The sequence below is a fragment of the Nicotiana tomentosiformis genome, chromosome 4 (assembly GCF_000390325.3).
Source record: "Nicotiana tomentosiformis chromosome 4, ASM39032v3, whole genome shotgun sequence".
Lineage (NCBI taxonomy): Eukaryota > Viridiplantae > Streptophyta > Magnoliopsida > Solanales > Solanaceae > Nicotiana > Nicotiana tomentosiformis.
This window is the reverse complement of record NC_090815.1, coordinates 17530869-17551152: the sequence shown is the minus strand read 5'-3', so window position 1 is coordinate 17551152 and position 20284 is coordinate 17530869. Positions and strand designations below refer to the sequence as shown.

The 20284-nt window shown below is 39.4% G+C and overlaps 1 protein-coding gene across 1 annotated transcript; it reads left to right on the top strand.

Annotated features, from left to right (window-relative positions):
* The first annotated feature begins 15293 nt into the window (after nt 1–15293).
* LOC104110422 (disease resistance protein RPP13-like) lies at nt 15294–17942 on the top strand. The gene has a single exon (XM_009619916.4). The coding sequence runs from the start codon at nt 15294–15296 to the stop codon at nt 17940–17942; it is 2649 nt and encodes an 882-aa protein (XP_009618211.3).
* Nucleotides 17943–20284: the final 2342 nt, after the last annotated feature.

Below are 20284 nucleotides of genomic sequence, written 5' to 3'. Positions count from 1 at the left end.
CAGGTGCGGCCCTTTTGTGCAGAAGCGGACGTCGCAGGTGCGACATTTTGTCCGCAGGTGCAGTACCTCGCCTGACAGCCCTACTTCGCAAATGCGAGCTTTGTCTCGCAAATGCGAGACCGGATGTGCGAAAATATAACCCGCAAATGCGAAAATACTGGGCAGAATACATAAAATCGGGTCTTAGCCATTTTTTAAGTTTCGAATTTGGGCGATTTCAAAGGGAATTGTCACGACTTTGAATTGAGTAAGTGTTCTTTATCATATAGTGATTGTATTTCATAAGTTCATATCTATATTCATCATTTATTTCGGATTTAGATGGAAGAAATTGGAATTTTTGTACAACTTTCCAAAAACAAAAAATTAAGATTTGAAGGTCCATTTGATATCGGAATTGGACAAATTTGGTATGGTTGAACTCGTATCGTAACAGGTGTTCGGATTTCGTGAGTTTTTCCGGGATTTGAGACGTGGGTCCCACTGCCGAATATTTTAATGAATTTCGGATTTTTATCCGAAAAATTTATAAACTCATATGGAATTAATTCCTATGATTAGTATTGAATATATTAAATTGTTTGTGAATATATTTAAAACTTTCGGAGGCAAATTTAAAAGGAAAAGCTGTGATTGAATAATTGATTGGAAATTGCAAAGCGAGGTACGTGCCGGGGTTAACCTTGACATGAGGCTAAATGTTTCAAGTTTGACCACGGGGTTGACTTTTTGATATCGGAGTCGGAATCCGATTCTGGAAATTTGAACAGCTCCGTTATGTCATTTATGACTTGTGTGCCAAATTTGAAGTCATTCAGGATTCATTTAATATGTTTTGGCACGAGATTTGCAAATTGAAAGTTTAAAACTCAAAGTTCGAATCGATGTGTGAATTATAATTTCAGTGTTGTTTGACGTGATTTTAGACCCTGAGTTAGTTCGTATTATATTACGGGACTTGTTGGTATATTCGAGCGGGGTCCCGAGTACCCCGAAAGTGAAACAGATCGAAATCGGAACAAGAATTGGACTTAAGCAAAATCTGAAATTTTGAGTTCTGGTGTAATCGCACCTGCAGAATTTTGACCGCAGGTGCGAGCTCGCAGAAGCGAGACTTCCATCGCAGATGCGGTCTTCGCAAGTGCGGCCCTTTTGTGCAGAAGCGGACGTCGCAGGTGCGACATTTTTTCCGCAGGTACGGAACCTCGCCTGGCAGCCCTACTTCGCAAATGCGAGCTTTACCGCATGTGTGAAAATATAGCCCGCAAATGCGAAAATACTGGGCAGAATACATAAAATCGGGTCTTAGCCAATTTTTAAGTCTCGGATTTGGGCGATGTCAAAGGTGATTTTCACGACTTTGAACTGGGTAAGTGTTCTTTATCATATAGTGATTGTATTTCACAAATCCATATCTATATTCATCATTTATTTCGGATTTAGATGGAAGAAATTAAAATTTTTGTACAACTTTCCAAAAATAAAAAATTAAGATTTGAAGGTCTATTTGATATCGGAATTGGACAAATTTGGTATGGTTGAACTCGTATCGTAACAGGTGTTCGGATTTCATGAGTTTTTCCGGGATTTGAGACGTGGGTCCCACTGCCGAATATTTTAATAAATTTCGGATTTTTATCCGAAAAATTTATAAATTCATATGAAATTAATTTCTATGATTAGTATTGAATATATTGAATTATTTGTGAATATATTTGAAGCTTTCGGAGGCAAATTTAAAAGGAAAAGTTGTGGTTGAATAATTGATTGGAATTTGCAAAGGGAGGTAAGTGTCGGGGCTAACCTTGACTTGAGGCTAAATGTTCCAAGTTTGACCACGGGGTTGACTTTTTAATATCAGAGCCGGAATCCGATTCTGAAAATTTGAACAGCTCCGTTATGTCATTTATGACTTGTGTGCCAAATTTGAAGTCATTCCGAATTCATTTAATATGTTTTGGCATGAGATTTGCAAATTGAAAGTTTAAAACTCAAAGTTCGAATCGATGTGTGAATTATAATTTCAGTGTTGTTTGACGTGATTTTAGACCCTGAGTTAGTTCGTATTATGTTACGGGACTTTTTGGTATATTCGAGCGGGGTCCCGAGTACCCCGAAAGTGAAACGGATCGAAATCGGAACAAGAATTGGACTTAAACAAAATCTAAAATTTTGAGTTCTGGTGTAATCGCACCTGCGTAATTTTGACCGCAGGTGCGAGCTCGCAGAAGCGAGACTTCCATCGCAGATGCGGTCTTCGCAGGTGCGGCCCTTTTGTGCAGAAGCGGACGTCGCAGGTGCGACATTTTGTCCGCAGGTACGGAACCTCGCCCGGCAGCTCTATTTCGCAAATGCGAGCTTTGTCTCGCAAATGCGAGACCACATGTGCGAAAATATAGCCCGCAAATACGAAAATACTGGGCAGAATACATAAAATCGGATCTTAGCCATTTTTTAAGTTTCTGATTTGGGCGATTTCAAAGGGGATTTTCACGACTTTGAACTGGGTAAATGTTCTTTATCATATAGTGATTGTATTTTACAAATCCATATCTATATTCATCATTTATTTCGGATTTAGATGGAAGAAATTAGAATTTTTGTACAACTTTCCAAAAACGAAAAATTAAGATTTGAAGGTCCATTTGATATCGGAATTGGACAAATTTGGTATGGTTGAACTCGTATCGTAATAGGTGTTCGGATTTCGTGAGTTTTTCGGGATTTGAGATGTGGGTCCCACTGCCGAATATTTTAATGAATTTCGGATTTTTATCCGAAAAATTTATAAATTCATATGGAATTAATTCCTATAATTAGTATTGAATATATTGAATTGTTTGTGAATATATTTGAAGCTTTCGGAGGCAAATTTAAAAGAAAATGTTGTGGTTGAATAATTGATTTGAATTTGCAAAGCGAGGTAAGTGCCAGGGTTAACCTTGACTTGAGGAAATAGAACCATTAAATTGTTTGTTATGTGAATTGCATGTAAACGACGTATAGGCGAGGTGATGAGTGTCTATACGTGTCAAATTAATTGTTTGCCTGCTTACTTGAAAAATCATAAATTATTTTTTAATCATAAATTAATTACTATAATAATTGTTTCTCTCTTATTCATTGTCAAAATATTAATTCTTGAATTCCTGCATTAATTGTTACATGCTATTTGAATTATGTGTTTTAATTGTTATTTGACATTTAGCAGATCAAATATTAAACTGCCTATTTTCTCCCTGATTTCTATAATAAATTGTTAATTGTCATTGTTTGTTTCATAATTAAATTATAATTTTTGTATGCTTGTTGTCTTATTATTTTATATTAATTATTACGTTTATTGGGGAATTTCTTCTATAATAATTGATTGAAATGGAAATATTGGAGGATCGGGTTGCACGCTGCAACAGACTTGTTAAAAAGTTAATATTGGAGGATCGGGTTGCACACCGCAACAGACTTATTAAAAGTTAATATTGGAGGATCAGGTTGCATGCCGCAACAAACTTATTAAAAGTCAATATTGGGGGATCGGATTGCACGCCGCAATGGACTTAATGAAAAGTCAATATTGGGGGATCGGATTGCACGCCCCAACAGACTTATTAAAAGTCAATATTGGGGGATCGGATTGCACGCCCCAACAGACTTATTAAAAGTCAATATTGGGGGATCGGATTGCACGCCGCAACAGACTTATTTAAAAGTCTATATATATACTTGATTGAAATAAATATATGACAGACTTGATTAAAAATGGATATATTGTGAGAGCGGGTTGCACGCTGCAACAGAATTGAATGTGAATATATTGTGAGAGCGGGTTGCACGCTGCAACAGAATTGGTTGAAATAATAATGGATTATGACTGCTGGGTTGGTTTCAATTATTATAAATGAGTTACCTGATTTATTTATATTATTTGTTGTTATTATCAATATTGCGTACAGGTTAATGTAAGTGAACCGCCTTAGCCTCGTCACTACTTCGTCGAGGTTAGGCTCAACACTTACCAGTACATGGGGTTGGTTGTACTGATACTACATTTTACACTTCTTGTGCAGATTTTGGAGTTGGTCCCAGCGGCGTACCATAGACATGCTCGGATTTCAGCTACCAGAGGAGACTTGAGGTATAACTGTATGACGTCCGCAGTTCTGAAATCCCCGTCTATTATACTTTAGTTGTGTGTTTATTTCCATGCAGCTTTATTTTATTCCGACCTTTATTTGTATTTATTCTAGAAGCTCGTGCACTTGTGACACCAATTCTGAGATGGTATTTAGACACCGTTGTTATTATGGATTATTTCAAAATTCCTTCCGCATTTGTTTCCTTGTTGTTAATAAATTTAAAATTATTTTAAAAAAGGATAATATTATTCTAATATTGGCTTGCCTAGAAAGTGAAATGTTAGGCGCCATCACGGTGCGAAGGTGGGAATTTCGGGTCGTGACAGTTAGTATCAGAGCACTAGGTTACATAGGTCTCACGAGTCACGAGCAAGCTTAGTAGAGTCTGAAGGATCGGTACGGAGACGTCTGTACTTATCTCTCAGAGGCTATGAAGTTTAGGAACAATATCATTTCTTTCTTATTCTGTCGTGCGATTTTATTCTATCACCGATGATTGAACCATTCTACTCTTATTCTCTCGCAGATGGTGAGAACGCGTAATACCTCTACCGATGGACAGGGACTAGAACCCCCGGTGGCAACTATGGCCAGGGGTAGAGGTCGAGGCCGAGGTCGTGCTAGAGGACGAGGCATAGGCCGAAGTAGAGCTCAGTCCAGAGCTCGAGCAGCTGCACATGTTGAAGAACCTCAGATAGACCTTCAGGAAGAGGTCCCAGTTCAGAATGTACCAGTTGGACCAGTTCAGGTCCCGGAAGGATTCATAGCCACTCCAGTGCTTGAGGACGCTCTAGTCCGATTGGTGAGTCTTATGGAGGGTGTGGCCTAGAATGGTACATTTCCAGTGGCACCATCCGTATCACAGGCTGGGGGAGGAGCACAAACTCCCACTACTCCCGCCCCGGAGCAGATGGCTCCCTAGAATCAGGCTCCAGCAGCCCCGCCAGTTGGGGTAGTTCAGCCAGTTGTTGCGGCACAGACCGGTGATAGGCCCGCCATGTATTTTGAGGCCTTATTGAGACTGGATAAGTTCACTAAGCTCTTTCCAGTTCACTTCAGTGGTATACCTTCTGAGGACCCACAGGATTATCTTGAACGTTGCCATGAGGTGCTGCGAAACATGAGTATAGTTGAGACCAATGGAGTTGATTTTGCTGTATTCCAGATGACGGGTTCCGCTAAGAGGTGGTGGAGAGATTACACATTGACCCGACCAGTTGGATCGCCTGCACTTACCTGGGAGCAGTTCTCTCAGCTATTTCTGGAGAAGTTCCTCCCTATCAGGAATTCCGCAAGCAATTCGAGCATCTATAGCAGGGCAGTATGATTGTTACTCAGTATGAGTCCCGTTTTGTGGATTTGGCCCGCCATGCTCTCCTTTTACTACCTACGGAGGGAGAGAGAGAGAGAGAGGAGGTTCATTGAGGGACTCACTCACCCTATCAAACTTCAGATGGCCAAGGAGACCGGAAGTGAGATTTCTTTTCAGGCGGCTGCTAATGTCACAAGGAGGATCGAGATGGTTCTTGCACAGGAAAGAGGGCAGAGGTCCGATAAGAGGCCTCGTCAGTTCGGTGGTTACAGTGGTGCCTCGTCTGGAGGCAGGGGTAATTTTGGTAGGGGTCATCCTCCCAGACCGTTACATTCAGCACTTCATATATCTCCCGGTGCTTCAGGGAGTCACGGTCCTATTATGCCTTACTCTGGGTAGCCAGTATTCAGTGCACATTCAACTCCTATCAGTGCACCACCACTCCAGAGTTACTACAGTAGTTATCCAGCCCATCTGGGTCAGCTTCAGCTTCAGCAGCCACGCCATCAGGATGGGTGTTATGAGTGTGGGAACATTGGTCACATCAGGAGGTATTGCCCTAGATTGGATAGTAACAGATCTCGGCAAGATTCTCGTGCCATCATACCGGCACCGGTTGCTTCACCGCCTGCTCAGCCAGCTAGAGGTAGGGGTCAGGCAGTTAGAGGTGGAGGTCCGGCCATTAGAGGTGGAGGTCAGACCGTTAGAGGTGGAGGCCAGTCAGTTAAAGGCCGTCCCAGAGATGCAGTTTAGAGTGGTGGGGCCCAGCCCCGATTTTATGCTTTTCCATCTAGGCTTGAGGCCGAGTCATCTGATGTTGTGATCACAAGTATTATTCCAGTTTGCCATAGAGATGCTTCAGTTCTATTTGATCCAGAATCTACTTATTCCTATGTGTCCTCCTATTTTGCTTTATGTTTGGTTGTGCCTTGTGATTCTCTAAGTGCTTCTGTGTGTGTATCGACACCGGTGGGAGACTCTGTTGTAGTAGATCATGTCTACCGTTCATGTGTGGTTACTATTGGTAATCTTGAAACTAGTGTGGATCTTCTACTTCTTGATATGGTAGATTTCGATGTCATCTTGGGTATGGATTGGTTGTCTTCTTATCATGCTATATTGGACTGTCATGCCAAGACAGTGACCCTAGCTATGCCGGGGTTACCTCGGTTAGAGTGGAAAGGAACTCCCGGCCATTGTGCCAGTAAGGTTATTTCTTATATGAAAGCTCGGCGTATGGTAGAGAAAAGGGTGTCTAGCCTATTTGGATTATATTCGCGATCCCAGTGCGGATGTCCCTTCTATGGACTCAGTACCAGTTGTTCGTGAATTTTCAGAAGTATTTCCTGCAGATCTGCGAGGATGCTACCCGACATAGATATTGACTTCTGTATTGATTTGGCTCCGGGCACTCATCCTATTTCTATTCCACCATACCGTATGGCCCCGCCAAAGTTGAAAGAATTGAAAGAGCAGTTACAAGACTTGCTTGATCAGGGATTCATTAGACCCAGTGTCTCTCCCTGGGGTGCACCAGTATTATTTGTAAAGAAGAAAGATGGCTCGATGTGGATGTGTATAGACTATCGGCAGTTGAACAAGGCCACTATCAAAAACAAATATTCGCTGCCAAGAATTGATGACTTATTTGATCAGCTTCAGGGTGCCAAGGTATTTTTGAAAATTGATTTGAGATCTGGTTACCATCAGTTGAAGATTAGGGCATCTGATGTCCCTAAGACAACTTTTCGGACTCGGTATGGGCATTACGAGTTCCTAGTGATGTCATTTGGGTTGACAAATGCTCCAGCAGCATTTATGGATTTGATGAATCGGGTGTTCAAGCCTTATTTGGATTCTTTTGTGGTTGTATTCATTGATGATATCTTGATTTACTCCAGCAGTCGAGAGGAGCACGAGCAGCATCTTCGAAGTATGCTTCACACCTTGAAGAATAATCAATTATATGCCAAATTTTTAAAATGTGAGTTTTGGTTAGACTCAGTTTCCTTTTTGGGACATGTTGTATCGGTAGAAGGCATAAAGGTGGATCCTAAGAAGATTGAGGCTGTTCACAATTGGCCTAGACCTACTTCGGTTACAGAGATCCGGAGTTTCCTGGGTTTGGCAGGTTATTATTGTAGGTTCATGGAAGGGTTTTCATCTATGGCAAGAACATTGACCAGACTAACCCAGAAGGGTGTTCCATTCAGATGGTCAGAAGAGTGTGAGTTGAGCTTTCAGAAGCTCAAGACCGCTTTGAATACGGCGCCAGTATTGGTATTACCCACAGGTTCAGGATCGTATATGGTATATTGTGACGCATCTCACATTGGGCTTGGTGCAGTATTAATGCAAGATGGAAAGGTAATTGCATATGCATCGCGGCAGTTGAAAGTTCACGAGAAGAATTATTCTGTTCATGACTTAGAATTGGTAGCCATTGTTCATGCGCTGAAGATTTGGAGGCATTACCTCTACGGTGTCTCGTGTGAGGTATTTACTGATTATCTTAGCCTTCAGTATATGTTCAAACAAAAAGATCTTAATTTGAGGCAGAGAAGATGGTTGGAGTTATTGAAAGACTATGATATCACCATTTTGTATCACCCCGGAAAGGCCAATGTGTTGGCCGATGCTTTGAGTAGAAAGGCTGTGAGTATGGGCAGTCTTGCGTATATTCAAGTTGGTGAAAAGCCATTAGCTGCAGATGTTCAGACTTTGGCTAATCAGTTCGTGAGGTTAGATGTTTCAGAACCCAGTCGGGTTCTAGCTTGTACAGTCATTCGGTCTTCTTTATATGAGCGCATCAGAGAGAGACAATATGATGATCCTCACTTACTTGTCCTTAAGGACACGATGCGGCACGGTGATGCCAAACAGGTTGCTATGGGGGAAGATAGCGTTCTGCGAATACAGGGCCGTATTTGTGTGCCTAATGTGGATGGGCTTCGTGAATTAATTCTTGAAGAAGCACACAGTTTCAGGTATTCTATTCATCCAGGTACCGCTAAAATATATCAAGATTTGCGGCAACATTATTGGTGGAGGAGAATGAAAAAGGATATAGTTGCACATGTAGCTCGGTGTCTGAATTGTCAGCAAGTTAAGTACGAGCATCAGAGACCTGGTGGTTTGCTTCAGAAGTTAGAAATTCCTGAGTGGAAGTGGGAGCGTATCACCATGGATTTTGTTGTTGGACTCCCACGGACTCAGAGAAAATTTGACGCAGTTTGGGTCATTGTGGACAGGTTGACCAAATCAGCACATTTCATTCCAGTGGCAGTTGCTTATTCTTCAGAGAGGTTAGCTGAAATTTACATTCGTGAGATTGTCCGCCTTCACGGTGTGCCCGTGTCTATTATTTTAGATCGAGATACGTAGTTTACCTCACATTTCTGGAGGGCTGTACAGCATGAGTTAGGCACGCGGGTGGAGTTGAGTATAGCATTTCATCCACAGACAGACGGACAGTCAGAGCGCACTATTCAGATATTGGAAGATATGCTCCGTGCTTGTGTTATAGACTTTGGAGGTTCTTGGGATCATTTCTTGCCACTTGCGGAGTTTGCTTATAATAATAGCTACCAGTCGAGCATTCAGATGGCTCTATATGAGGCATTATACGGAAGGCGATGTCGATCGCCAGTTGGTTGGTTTGAACCGGGAGAGGCTCGATTGTTAGGTACCGATTTGGTACAGGATGCCTTGGATAAGGTCAAGATTATTCAGGATCGACTTCGCACAGCTCAGTCTAGGAAAAAGAGTTATGCCGACCGTAAAGTTTGTGATATTGCATTCATGGTTGGAGAACGAATATTGCTCCGGGTTTCACCTATGAAAGGTGTAATGAGGTTCGAAAAGAAGGGCAAGTTGAGCCCTAGGTATATCGGACCCTTTGAATTTCTTGAAAGGGTGGGTGAAGTAGCCTACAGGCTTGCATTACCACCTAGTTTATCAGTAGTTCATCCAGTGTTCCATGTGTCTATGCTCCGAAAATATCAGGGTGATCCGTCCCATGTGTTAGATTTCAACTCAGTTCAATTGGACAAAGATTTGACTTACGAGGAGGAACAGGTGGCTATTCTAGCCCGGCAGGTCCGACAGTTGAGGTCAAAGATTTATCCTTCAGTTCGGGTACAATGGAGAGGTCAGCCGATAGAGGCATCTACCTAGGAGACAGAGTCGGATATGCGGAGTAAATATCCATACCTTTTCTCCATAAACTCCGTTCGAGGACGAACGTTTGTTTTAGAGTTTCTTGCTGTGATGACCCAAAATATCATCTTTAAATTTAATAAGTAATTCTGTGTTCTAAGACCTCGAAAAGCACCATTTATCATTCCTCGACTTGCGTGCGCAGTCCGTATAATTTTTCAGAAAGTTTTTATGTAAAAAATAAATTAAAATGGGAAATAGAGCTTTAAAATTCAAGTGAGTTGACTTTAGTCAACATTTTTAGCAAACAGATCCGGATCGGTATTTTGATAGTTCCGATAACTCCGTATCGTGATTTGGGACTTGGGCGTATGCCCGAAATTTAATTTGGAGGCCCCTAGCTCAAGTTATGACCATTTAACGGAACTGGCAATTTAAAGGCTAAATGTTCCAAGTTTGTCCACGGGGTTGACTTTTTGATATCGGAGCCGGAATCCGATTCTGGAAATTTGAACAGCTCCGTTATGTCATTTATGACCTGTGTGCCAAATTTGAAGTCATTCCGGATTCATTTAATATGTTTTGGCACGAGATTTGTAAATTGAAAGTTTAAAACTCAAAGTTCGAATCGGGGTGTGAACTGTAATTTCAGTATTGTTTGACGTGATTTTAGACCCCGAGTTAGTTCGTATTATGTTACCGGACTTGTTAGTATATTCGAGCGGGGTCCCGAGTACCCCAAAAGTGAAACGGATCGAAATCGGAACAAGAATTGGACTTAAGCAAAATCTGAAATTTTGAGTTCTGGTGTAATCGCACCTGCGGAATTTTGGCCGCAGGTGCGAGCTCGCAGAAGCGAGACTTCCATCGCAGATGCGGTCTTCGCAGGTGCGGCCCTTTTGCGCAGAAGCTGAAGTCGTAGGTGCGATATTTTGTCTGCAGGTGCGGAACCTTGCCTGGTAGCCCTACTTCGCAAATGCGAGACCGCATATGCGAAAATATAGCCCGCAAATGCAAAAATGCTGGGCAGAATACATAAAATCAGGTCTTAGCCATTTTTTAAGTCTCGGATTTGGGCGATTTCAAAGGGGGATTTTCACGACTTTGAACTGGGTAAGTGTTCTTTATCATATAGTGATTGTATTTCATAAATCCATGTCTATATTCATTATTTATTTCGGATTTAAATGGAAGAAATTGGAACTTTTGTAAAACTTTCCAAAAATGAAAAATTAAGATTTGAATGTCCATTTGATATCGGAATTGGACAAATTTGGTATGATTGAACTCGTATCAGAACGGGTGTTCGAATTTTGCGAGTTTTTCCAGGATTTGAGACGTGGGTCCCACTGCTGAATATTTTAATAAATTTTGGATTTTTATCCGAAAAATTTATAAATTCATATGGAATTAATTCCTATGATTAGTATTGAATATATTGAATTATTTGTGAATAGATTTGAAGCTTTCGGAGGCAAATTTAAAAAGAAAAGTTGTGATTGAATAATTGATTGAAATTTGCAAAGCGAGTAAGTGTCGGGGTTAACCTTGACTTGAGGGAATAGAACCCTTAAATTGTTTGTTATGTGAATTGCATGTAAATGACGTATAGGCGAGGTGACGAGTGTCTATACGTCGTCAAATTAATTGTTTGCCTGCTTACTTGAAAAATCATAAATTATTTTTTAATTATAAATTAATTACTATAATAATTGTTTCTCTCTTATTTCTTGTCAAAATATTAATTCTTGAATTCCTGCATTAATTGTTACATGCTATTTGAATTATGTGTTTTAATTGTTATTTGACATTTAGCATATCAAATATTAAACTGCCTAGTTTCTCCCCGATTTCTATAATAAATTGTTAATTATCATTGTTTGTTTCATAATTAAATTATAATTGTTGTGTGCTTGTTGTCTTATGATTTTATATTAATTGTTGCGTTTATTGACGAATTTCTTCTATAAGAATTGATTGAAATGGAAATATTGGAGGATCGGGTTGCACGCTGCAACAGACTTGTTAAAAATTTAATATTGGAGGATCGGGTTGCACGCCGCAATAGACTTATTAAAAGTTAATATTGGAGGATCGGGTTGCATGCCACAACAGACTTATTAAAAGTTAATATTGGGGGATCGAATTGCACGCCGCAATGGACTTAATGAAAAGTCAATATTGGGGGATCGGATTGCACGCCGCAACAGACTTATTAAAAGTCAATATTGGGGGATCGGATTGCACGCCGCAACAGACTTATTAAAAGTCAATATTGGGAGATCGGATTGCACGCCGTAATAGACTTAATGAAAAGTCAATATTGGGGGATCGGATTGCATGCCACAACAGACTTATTTAAAAGTCTATATATATACTTGATTGAAATAAATATATGACAGACTTGATTAAAAATGGATATATTGCGAGAGCGGGTTGCATGCTGCAACAGAATTGAATATGAATATATTGTGAGAGCGGGTTGCATGCTGTAACAGAATTGGTTGAAATAATAATAGATTATGACTGCTGGGTTGGTTTCAATTATTATAAATGAGTTACCTGATTTATTTATATTATTTGTTGTTATTATCTATATTGCGTACAGGTTAATGTAAGTGAACCGCCTTAGCCTCGTCACTATTTCGTCGAGGTTAGGCTCAGCACTTACCAGTACATGGGGTCGGTTGTACTGATACTACACTCTACACTTCTTGTGTAGATTTTGAAGTTGGTCCTAGCGGCGTACCATAGACTTGCTCGGATTTCAGCTACCAGAGGAGACTTGAGGTATAACTGCATGGCGTCCGCAGTTCTGAAGTCCCCGTCTATTGTACTTTAGCTGTGTGTTTATTTTCAGACAGCTTTATTTTATTCATACCTTTATTTGTATTTATTCTAGAAGCTCGTGCACTTGTGACACCAATTCTGGAATGGTATTTAGACACCGTTGTTATTATGGATTATTGCAAAATTCCTTCCGCATTTGCTTCCTTGTTGTTAATAAATTTAAAATTATTTTAAAAATGGATAATGTTATTCTAAAGTTGGCTTGCCTAGCAAGTGAAATGTTAGGTGCCATCACGGTCCGAAGGTGGAAATTTCGGATCGTGACACTTGCCTTATTGAATAATTAGATAAATATGATACAATAATTATTATTTTAAAAATTTATACGTTTTTCTTTAACTTTCTTTCATAATAACTCAAACATAATTTTTATTTAAAATTTATGTATTTTTAAAAAAAAATTATACTCATTAACACGAGATACACGCGCAACGCGCGTACCCTAAAGACTAATATGTGTGTGTGTAGAGAACGTTATAAATAAGTAAAGTGGCACCCTGAGTAACAAATGGTTGTTTGGTGCCACTGGCCCAAGGCTTAGTGTATCGCCCTTTGGGCTTGGGATCGAGCCTGGTCCACTGGATTTTTTTTTATTATAACTGTTCCTATTGACTTTTTTAATTTAATAAATTCTAGGAAATTTTACCTCCTATAGCAAAGGTTGATACCTTATTTATTATAAATAAATACCCTTTTAAAAAATTATCTCATATAGCTACCTTTTAATTTTTATAGCAAAATATCTATTTATGGCCACTTCCTACCTTTAAGCCATTAAATACACTGTGTATTATTTTTCTCTCTCCCTCTCTCCTCCTTTCTCTTTCCTCTTTCTTCTCTTTTCTCCCTAGTTTTTTCCTCCCCTGTTTTTAGAAACCCTAGCAGGGGCTGTGTTCCGCCAACGACAGATCCGGCCAGCGACCACATCCTCCCTTCCTTGTTGTGTCACCCCTAACCCCCTCATTCGGCCAGCGATTTCTTTTACAGTTGTGTTACCCATTTTAAATGTTTCTTAGATTTTGCATTGATTGTTAATGTTTGCCTTGTGAGATCTGAAGAAGTTCTGTCTCTAGTTTCCATTTGATCCTTTAAATTGGTGCTTCTTCGACAACTGTCTTCATTTAACCGGCGGCGACGGCCCACATGGCGACGGCTTGGATATCGGTGGATTGGGGATGGAGTTTGGGGCTGAGAAACTTGAAGAGTCTGTTACCTTTTTTTTTCATTGTATTTCAATGTATCTCGCTGTATTCCATGTATTTCATTGTATTCACTGTCTCGGTGTATTCCATGAATGTATTCATATATTTTTTTAATTAATATAATTTATGTATTCATATATATATATATGTATTCAAATGTATATGCAGTATGTATTCATATGTTTTTGCACTATAGATGACATGCTATACTTCATGTATTCAATGTAATTATATAATTTCAATATATAAATCTATTTGTAAATATACCACTAAAAAATATTTTAGTAAAAATACCATTAAAAAAAGAAAGGATGGATTGAATCTCTGAAAATTGCTCTGTTTTTAGAATATTTTTCGGTTGATGAGAATCTTTTCTATAACTAGAAATACAAATTTTGTTTGTTATAATTGAGTTTGTTGAGTTATATTAGGAGTATATCGCGTTAATTGATTCACTTACCGTTTTTAAACAGTTGAAGACCTTTTTTTTTCCTCAAATTCTGTTACTGTATTCACGAATACAGCTCGCGAATACAGTCGAATACATTCTCTGCTTAGCTGGACTCCCCTGTTTTCCGCCGAGTTTTGCTACTGTATTCATGAATATAGTAGCAAAAATATATCGAATACAGTCTATAACAACTGAAAACATAGCTATATGAAGTAATTTAGTAAATGGTAGCTATAGCAAGTTAATAATCACTAAAACATAAGCGGTTTCTGAAAATTAAAAAAAAACTTTCTGATTTTTATTAAGTTTTTCCTATGAGTATCTAAACATGCATCTATAGTGAGTTTGTCTTATTTGTCCATATCTTAGTCAAATCATAATTCCAGAATATAAAAATTCGCCGAAGACAATTGTAAATGAATAATATTAATTTTTTGTTGATATTAGTTATATTAGTGAACTTTTATGCTTTGCTCACTATAATTATTAAATTATTTTATCGATTTGTCTATATAAACCAAAAAGACGAATAATCCGAACCAAAGTTCAAAAGGCATCAAGTCAAAGTCCAAAGCAATATGGCACCCGGAGCCTTCAAATCCTGAATCCACCTCTGGCTATTACAGTACTAAGGTTGGCAACCTTCAGTTATTGTGGCAGCTACTACAACTTTCTTATGGCCTTGAAAAGGTAAAAAAAAAATCTTTGAAGAATTAACCTAAATAGTCATTCGTCCAACCGCTTAAACAAAAAATAGCAGGAGAATGTATAATATATGTACAATACGTGTATAATCAGTGCATATTCTATGTATACCGGCTAGCGAAAATAAACAATGATCCAACCAGCTATTTGTGCAAAGATCCCAAAACTGTTGGTGTTTCCACAGAATCAGGAAAAAGTGGGTTAGTTAAATCTTGGGATGAGTTGTCTGACAAATATAACTCTGAAATTCCTGTTCCACGCCCTATACATTCTTTGTTTGATGTTTTAATCAAAATATGCTTCCTCCTCAGTGGCATTTTCCCTGAACACAAGCAAACTTATAATATATATATCTAAAAAGAAAAAGTGAAAAGCAGAACAAAGCATAATACAAGTGCATATATATATAGCACATTAGGAATGACATCAACTGCACACTCGAGAAGAACAACACTTTCTTAAAACAAAGATTCCTGAAAATGGTTGATGCTTTTGTATCATTTGCAGTTGAAAAGCTGGGCAATTTCCTCATACAAGAAGTTGCCTTGCGCAGAAGTCTGAGAGAGAATGTGCAGTGGCTGAGAAATGAGCTGCTATTCATGCAATCTTTCTTCAAAGATGCAGAAGAAAAGCAAGTTGAAGATCTAAGAGTTCAACAATGGATATTTGAAATCAGCTCTATTGCTAATGACACCGTCGCTATATTGGAGACTTATAGCTCCAATGTGGCAGGAAAAGGCAGTACTGATCATGGATTTGCTAGTCGTCTTAAGTCTTGCGCTTGCATCTGTAGGAAGGAGACCAAACTCTACAATGTCGGCAAGGAGATCCAATCCCTCAAGAAACGCATCATGGATATCTCTCGCAAACGAGAGACTTATGGTATCAGAAATATCAATATTATTGCAGGAGAAGGGCCAAGTAATAGGTCTAACAATCGGTCCGCTCTGATTAGAACATTGAGGAGAACTACCTCCTATGCAGATGATCAGGATCAGATTTTTGTTGGCTTTCAGGAAGTCATTGAAAGATTTCTTGCTGAACTTCTCAAAGAAGAGCCTCGACAAAGTGTCATCTCCATTTATGGTATGGGTGGTATAGGCAAGACCACTCTTGCAAGAAACCTCTACAACTCCCCTAGTCTAATCACTAGCTTCCCAACACGCGCTTGGATATGTGTTTCTCAAGAGTTCAACACCCCAGATCTCCTACGAAATATCATAAAATCCATCCAAGGTTGCACCAAAGAAATTCTAGATTTGTTGGAGAAGATGACAGAGAGAGATTTAGAAAGTTACCTTCGTGATCTATTGAAAGAGCGCAAGTACCTTTTGGTGGTTGATGATGTATGGCATAAAGAGGCATGGGAAAGTTTGAAAAGAGCATTCCCAGATAGCAAGAAGGGCTGCAGAGTTATTATTACCACGCGCAAGGAGGATGTGGCTGAAAGTGCGGACAACAAAGGTTTTGCATATAAACTTCGTTTCCTAGGACAAGAAGAAAGTTGGGACCTCTTCTGCAAGAAGCTGCGTCGCGTAGACAAGTTTGACAACATTGGGTGGTCTCCAGCAATGGAAAGAATAGCTAGCGAAATGGTGGAAAGATGTGGAGGCTTACCGCTTGCCATTGTTGTACTAAGCGGGTTACTTTCCCATAAAAAAGGACTAGTAGAATGGAAAAAGGTGAAGGCACACCTTTGGCGTCACATGCAGAATAACTCAATTGAGATCTCTCACATTTTATCATTAAGCTACAATGATTTGTCAACAGAGCTCAAGCAATGTTTTCTTTATTTTGGTATTTTTCCAGAAGATAGTGTGATCAACACAGAAAAGTTGATGTGCTTGTGGATGGCCGAGGGCTTCATACCTAGAGTGGGAGAAAGAATGGAGGACGTCGCTGAGGACTTCCTAAATGAGCTAGTAAGACGAAGCTTGATTCAAGTGGCAAAAACATTTTGGGAGAAGATTATTGGATGTAGAATCCATGACCTACTTCGGGATCTTGCCGTGAAAAAGGCCACAGAGGTAAACTTGTTCGATATTTATGATCCAAGAAAGCACTCTGTGCCCCTCTCGCGCCACAGACACGCCATTCATGCTCAAGCACAAAGGTACCTCTCACTTGACTTTTCAACATTGAAGTTAAGGACACTTCTGTTCTTTGATGTAGAAATAGGTAGCCAGGACAGTAAGAAGTTTACTTCTTACTGCAATATGTTCCAACATCTGTATGTGCTAGATTTGGAGAGAATCCGTTTCACTCAACCTGCACTACCTGATGCCATAGGCAATCTGGTCCATCTTAAGTTCTTAGGTTTGCTAGGTGCTAATGACTTTAAACTCCCACCCTCCATTGGCAAACTCAAAAACTTACAAACTCTCCAAGTTTTGAACCCTGATCGTAGCTCATGCATACTACCTCCCCAGATGTCTAACCTAATAAACTTGAGACATTTAATTGCTCGATATGAAGGAGCTGTGCAGCTCAGCAAGCTTACAAGTCTACAAACTCTTAAATACATTCGTTGTGATCGTTTGAAATATGATGATGCTGTAGGTTTACTCAATCTTCAAGAATTAGTCATGGAAAAAGTTATGAACTCTTACTCGCTGAATGTCATTGGCAGCTTGAAAAGTCTTAGAACTCTCATATTGGGTTGCGAATATGGTGAACCATTTCCACCCCTTGAACCTCTTTCTTCTTGTCAAAACCTCAACAAATTATGGTTACACGGGAAAATAGAAAAACTTCCTCTCTCAGATCAGTTGCCAAAATCCATCACAATGATGGTGCTTTGGAGCTCAAGACTCGTTGAAGATCCAATGCCTATTTTGGGAATGTTGTCAAATCTAAGGAACCTCGACTTAGTAGACGCTTATGAAGGAAAAGAGATTACCTGCAATGATGACAGTTTTGGTCAGCTCGAATTCCTTCGTCTTTCTAAACTTCGGGGCTTAGAAAGGTGGCATTTAGCCGCAACTGCTATGCCTTTGATCAAAGGTTTTGGTATACTTGGTTGTTCGAAGCTGCAGGAGATTCCAAAAAGAATGAAACGTGTTGCTCTACTTGAGATAATGAAAATGGAAACAGAGGCACGTTATCGCTTCCCAGGTTTCTATATATGATTGTTCGAGGCTACTCTGAAGCTTTTGATCATGGATATTCACATTTTCACCTCATACGTAATCGCGAAGGTACTTACAAATAAAATTTCAATCCATACTGACCATTTATTTGATTCGTTATACTCGTTCTATATCAGTTTTCTATAACTTCTGTTGATCTTTTCATCTAAATAAATTTTTGTACAACAGTTTAATCTTTATACAGTGACATCATAAAAGATCTTTCACATTTTCATGATACTTAAAGACCACCTATAAGTAACTGTATGTATATATTGTAACCGAGTATCATGAAAATTATAATTAATAGTTCTAAATAATTGTCAATCTTTTTGTCTTTTTTATAATACTAATGGTGGAACTGTTTAATGTAATTTAGATGAAAGAGGAGAGGCTTGCAGAAAATGGGCAACTTCGGTCGAAGATGCCAAATTCTCAAGAACTCCAAGACATCTGTTTGAATGACATTAGCTTTAAAAGTAAGAAGCATGTTTGTGGCAACCTTAGAGATTGCCTCAACACTGTCAATGTGAGATTTTATAGGGCTTATGCCTGGTCAGATTGTTGTATTTCCTTTCTAAAAGCTTCAGTTTCTGCAAGATTTGGTTTATTTAGTTATTTAAGGTTAATTAGGGTCTTCTGCCAATTTGGTTTGTTACTTTTCTGAGTCCTAAGGTAATATTGAGATTTATGTTCGAGTTTTTGGGATGAAGTTTTCGTGATCATTACGCCAGAAAATTACATTACTGTTGAGTAGGAATCTGTTCCTGTTGGTTGAATTGGTAAAAAGAAACTGTAATTCATACTGAATCCAGATATAGTTGGTAGAAAGGGATCAGAGTCATAAAGTCTGTTCCTGAACTGCTAGCAGTTCATTACTAACTTTACTCGGAAAACTTGAAAGTGAAACTGTGCATTACATACAACCAGAGAATGGAAAATCTACAGCAACTTCCACTTCATTCAGAAGAGAGAAAATAGAGAGAAATCTGCTATCATTGAACTCTTCACAACAACAACAACAACCCAGTAAAATCCCACTAATGGGGTTTGGGGAGGGTAGTTTGTACGCAGACCTTACCCCTACCCTGGGGTAGAGAGATTATTTCCGATAGACCCTCGGCTCCCTCCCTCCAAGAACTCCCCACCTTGCTCTTGGGGTGACTCGAACTCACAACCTCTTGGTTGGAAGTGGAGGGTGCTCACCACTAGAGCAACCCACTAGACCTTACCCCTATCATTGAACTCTTCACATTTCACATTATTTAGTAGGTAAGGCCAAAAATTAACTCGGCTCCCTCCCTCCAAGAACTCCCCACCTTGCTCTTGGGGTGACTCGAACTCACAACCTGTATATAACTCTCGAATGGGCTTCATGCGTTCTTTCATTATCTCAAAATGTGTCTTGAAAGAATGTCTGGGATTGATAGTTGCAGGTATATACAGGTATATTAAGGGGTACAAAACTTCTCCTTTTTCACACTTCCGATAAAGAATTTAACTTATATACATTCGACAGTGTAAAAGATTTTATACTATCAAATGTACTGATAGTGTAGATGAGAACATGAGAGAATCGATCGGGATTTGAGAAATCGTGTTAGGGTTCATGTGAGAGAGAAGAGAGAACAAAATAGATCTGATTCAGAGAAAATAACCCCGATGGGCTGATTCGGGTCCACTCCTCCTCTTATATATGGCCCAAGTACATGTGACTTATACAAAAGACTAAACTAGCTACTGAAATATAAATTGGGCTAGTTCCGTAATTACAATGAGCCCAATTACAAGCACAAATAAAATAAATAGAAGGCTACACTATGATAAAGCTACATTCTGATCAGTCTTTTCTTTTGGGCCCAGATGCCATATAGTCCATGAGTCCAACACCGCCTTCAAGTTGGAGGGGGAGAACACCTGCAACTTGCGTAGAAATTGATGATGAAGCAGTCCAGTTAAAGGTTTTGTGAGAACATCAGCTAGCTGCTTCGAAGTGGGAACATGAGAAAGTTGAATGAAACCATCAGAAAGCTTCCCTCGAACAAAGTGGCAATCGACCTCAATATGCTTGGTCCGCTCATGGAAAACAGGATTTTTAGCAATATAAACAGCTGCTTGGTTGGTTGTCACAGAATACAGAAAGAGGGAAAGAGACCTGAACACCAAAATCAGTGAGAACTCGTGCAAGCCAAGTTAATTCAGCCACCACCTTGCTGAGGGCTCTATATTCAGCCTCGGCAGAAGATAGAGACACTACAGGCTGCTTTTTAGACTTCCAAGAGATTAAGCTATCACCCAAAAATACACAAAAGCCAGTAACAGACCTTCTGGTGTCCGGGCAG

What these genes read in the sequence shown, in the direction of transcription:
- LOC104110422 (XM_009619916.4), top strand. Translation starts at nt 15,294, where the DNA reads ATGGTTGATGCTTTTGTATCATTTGCAGTTGAAAAGCTGGGCAATTTC.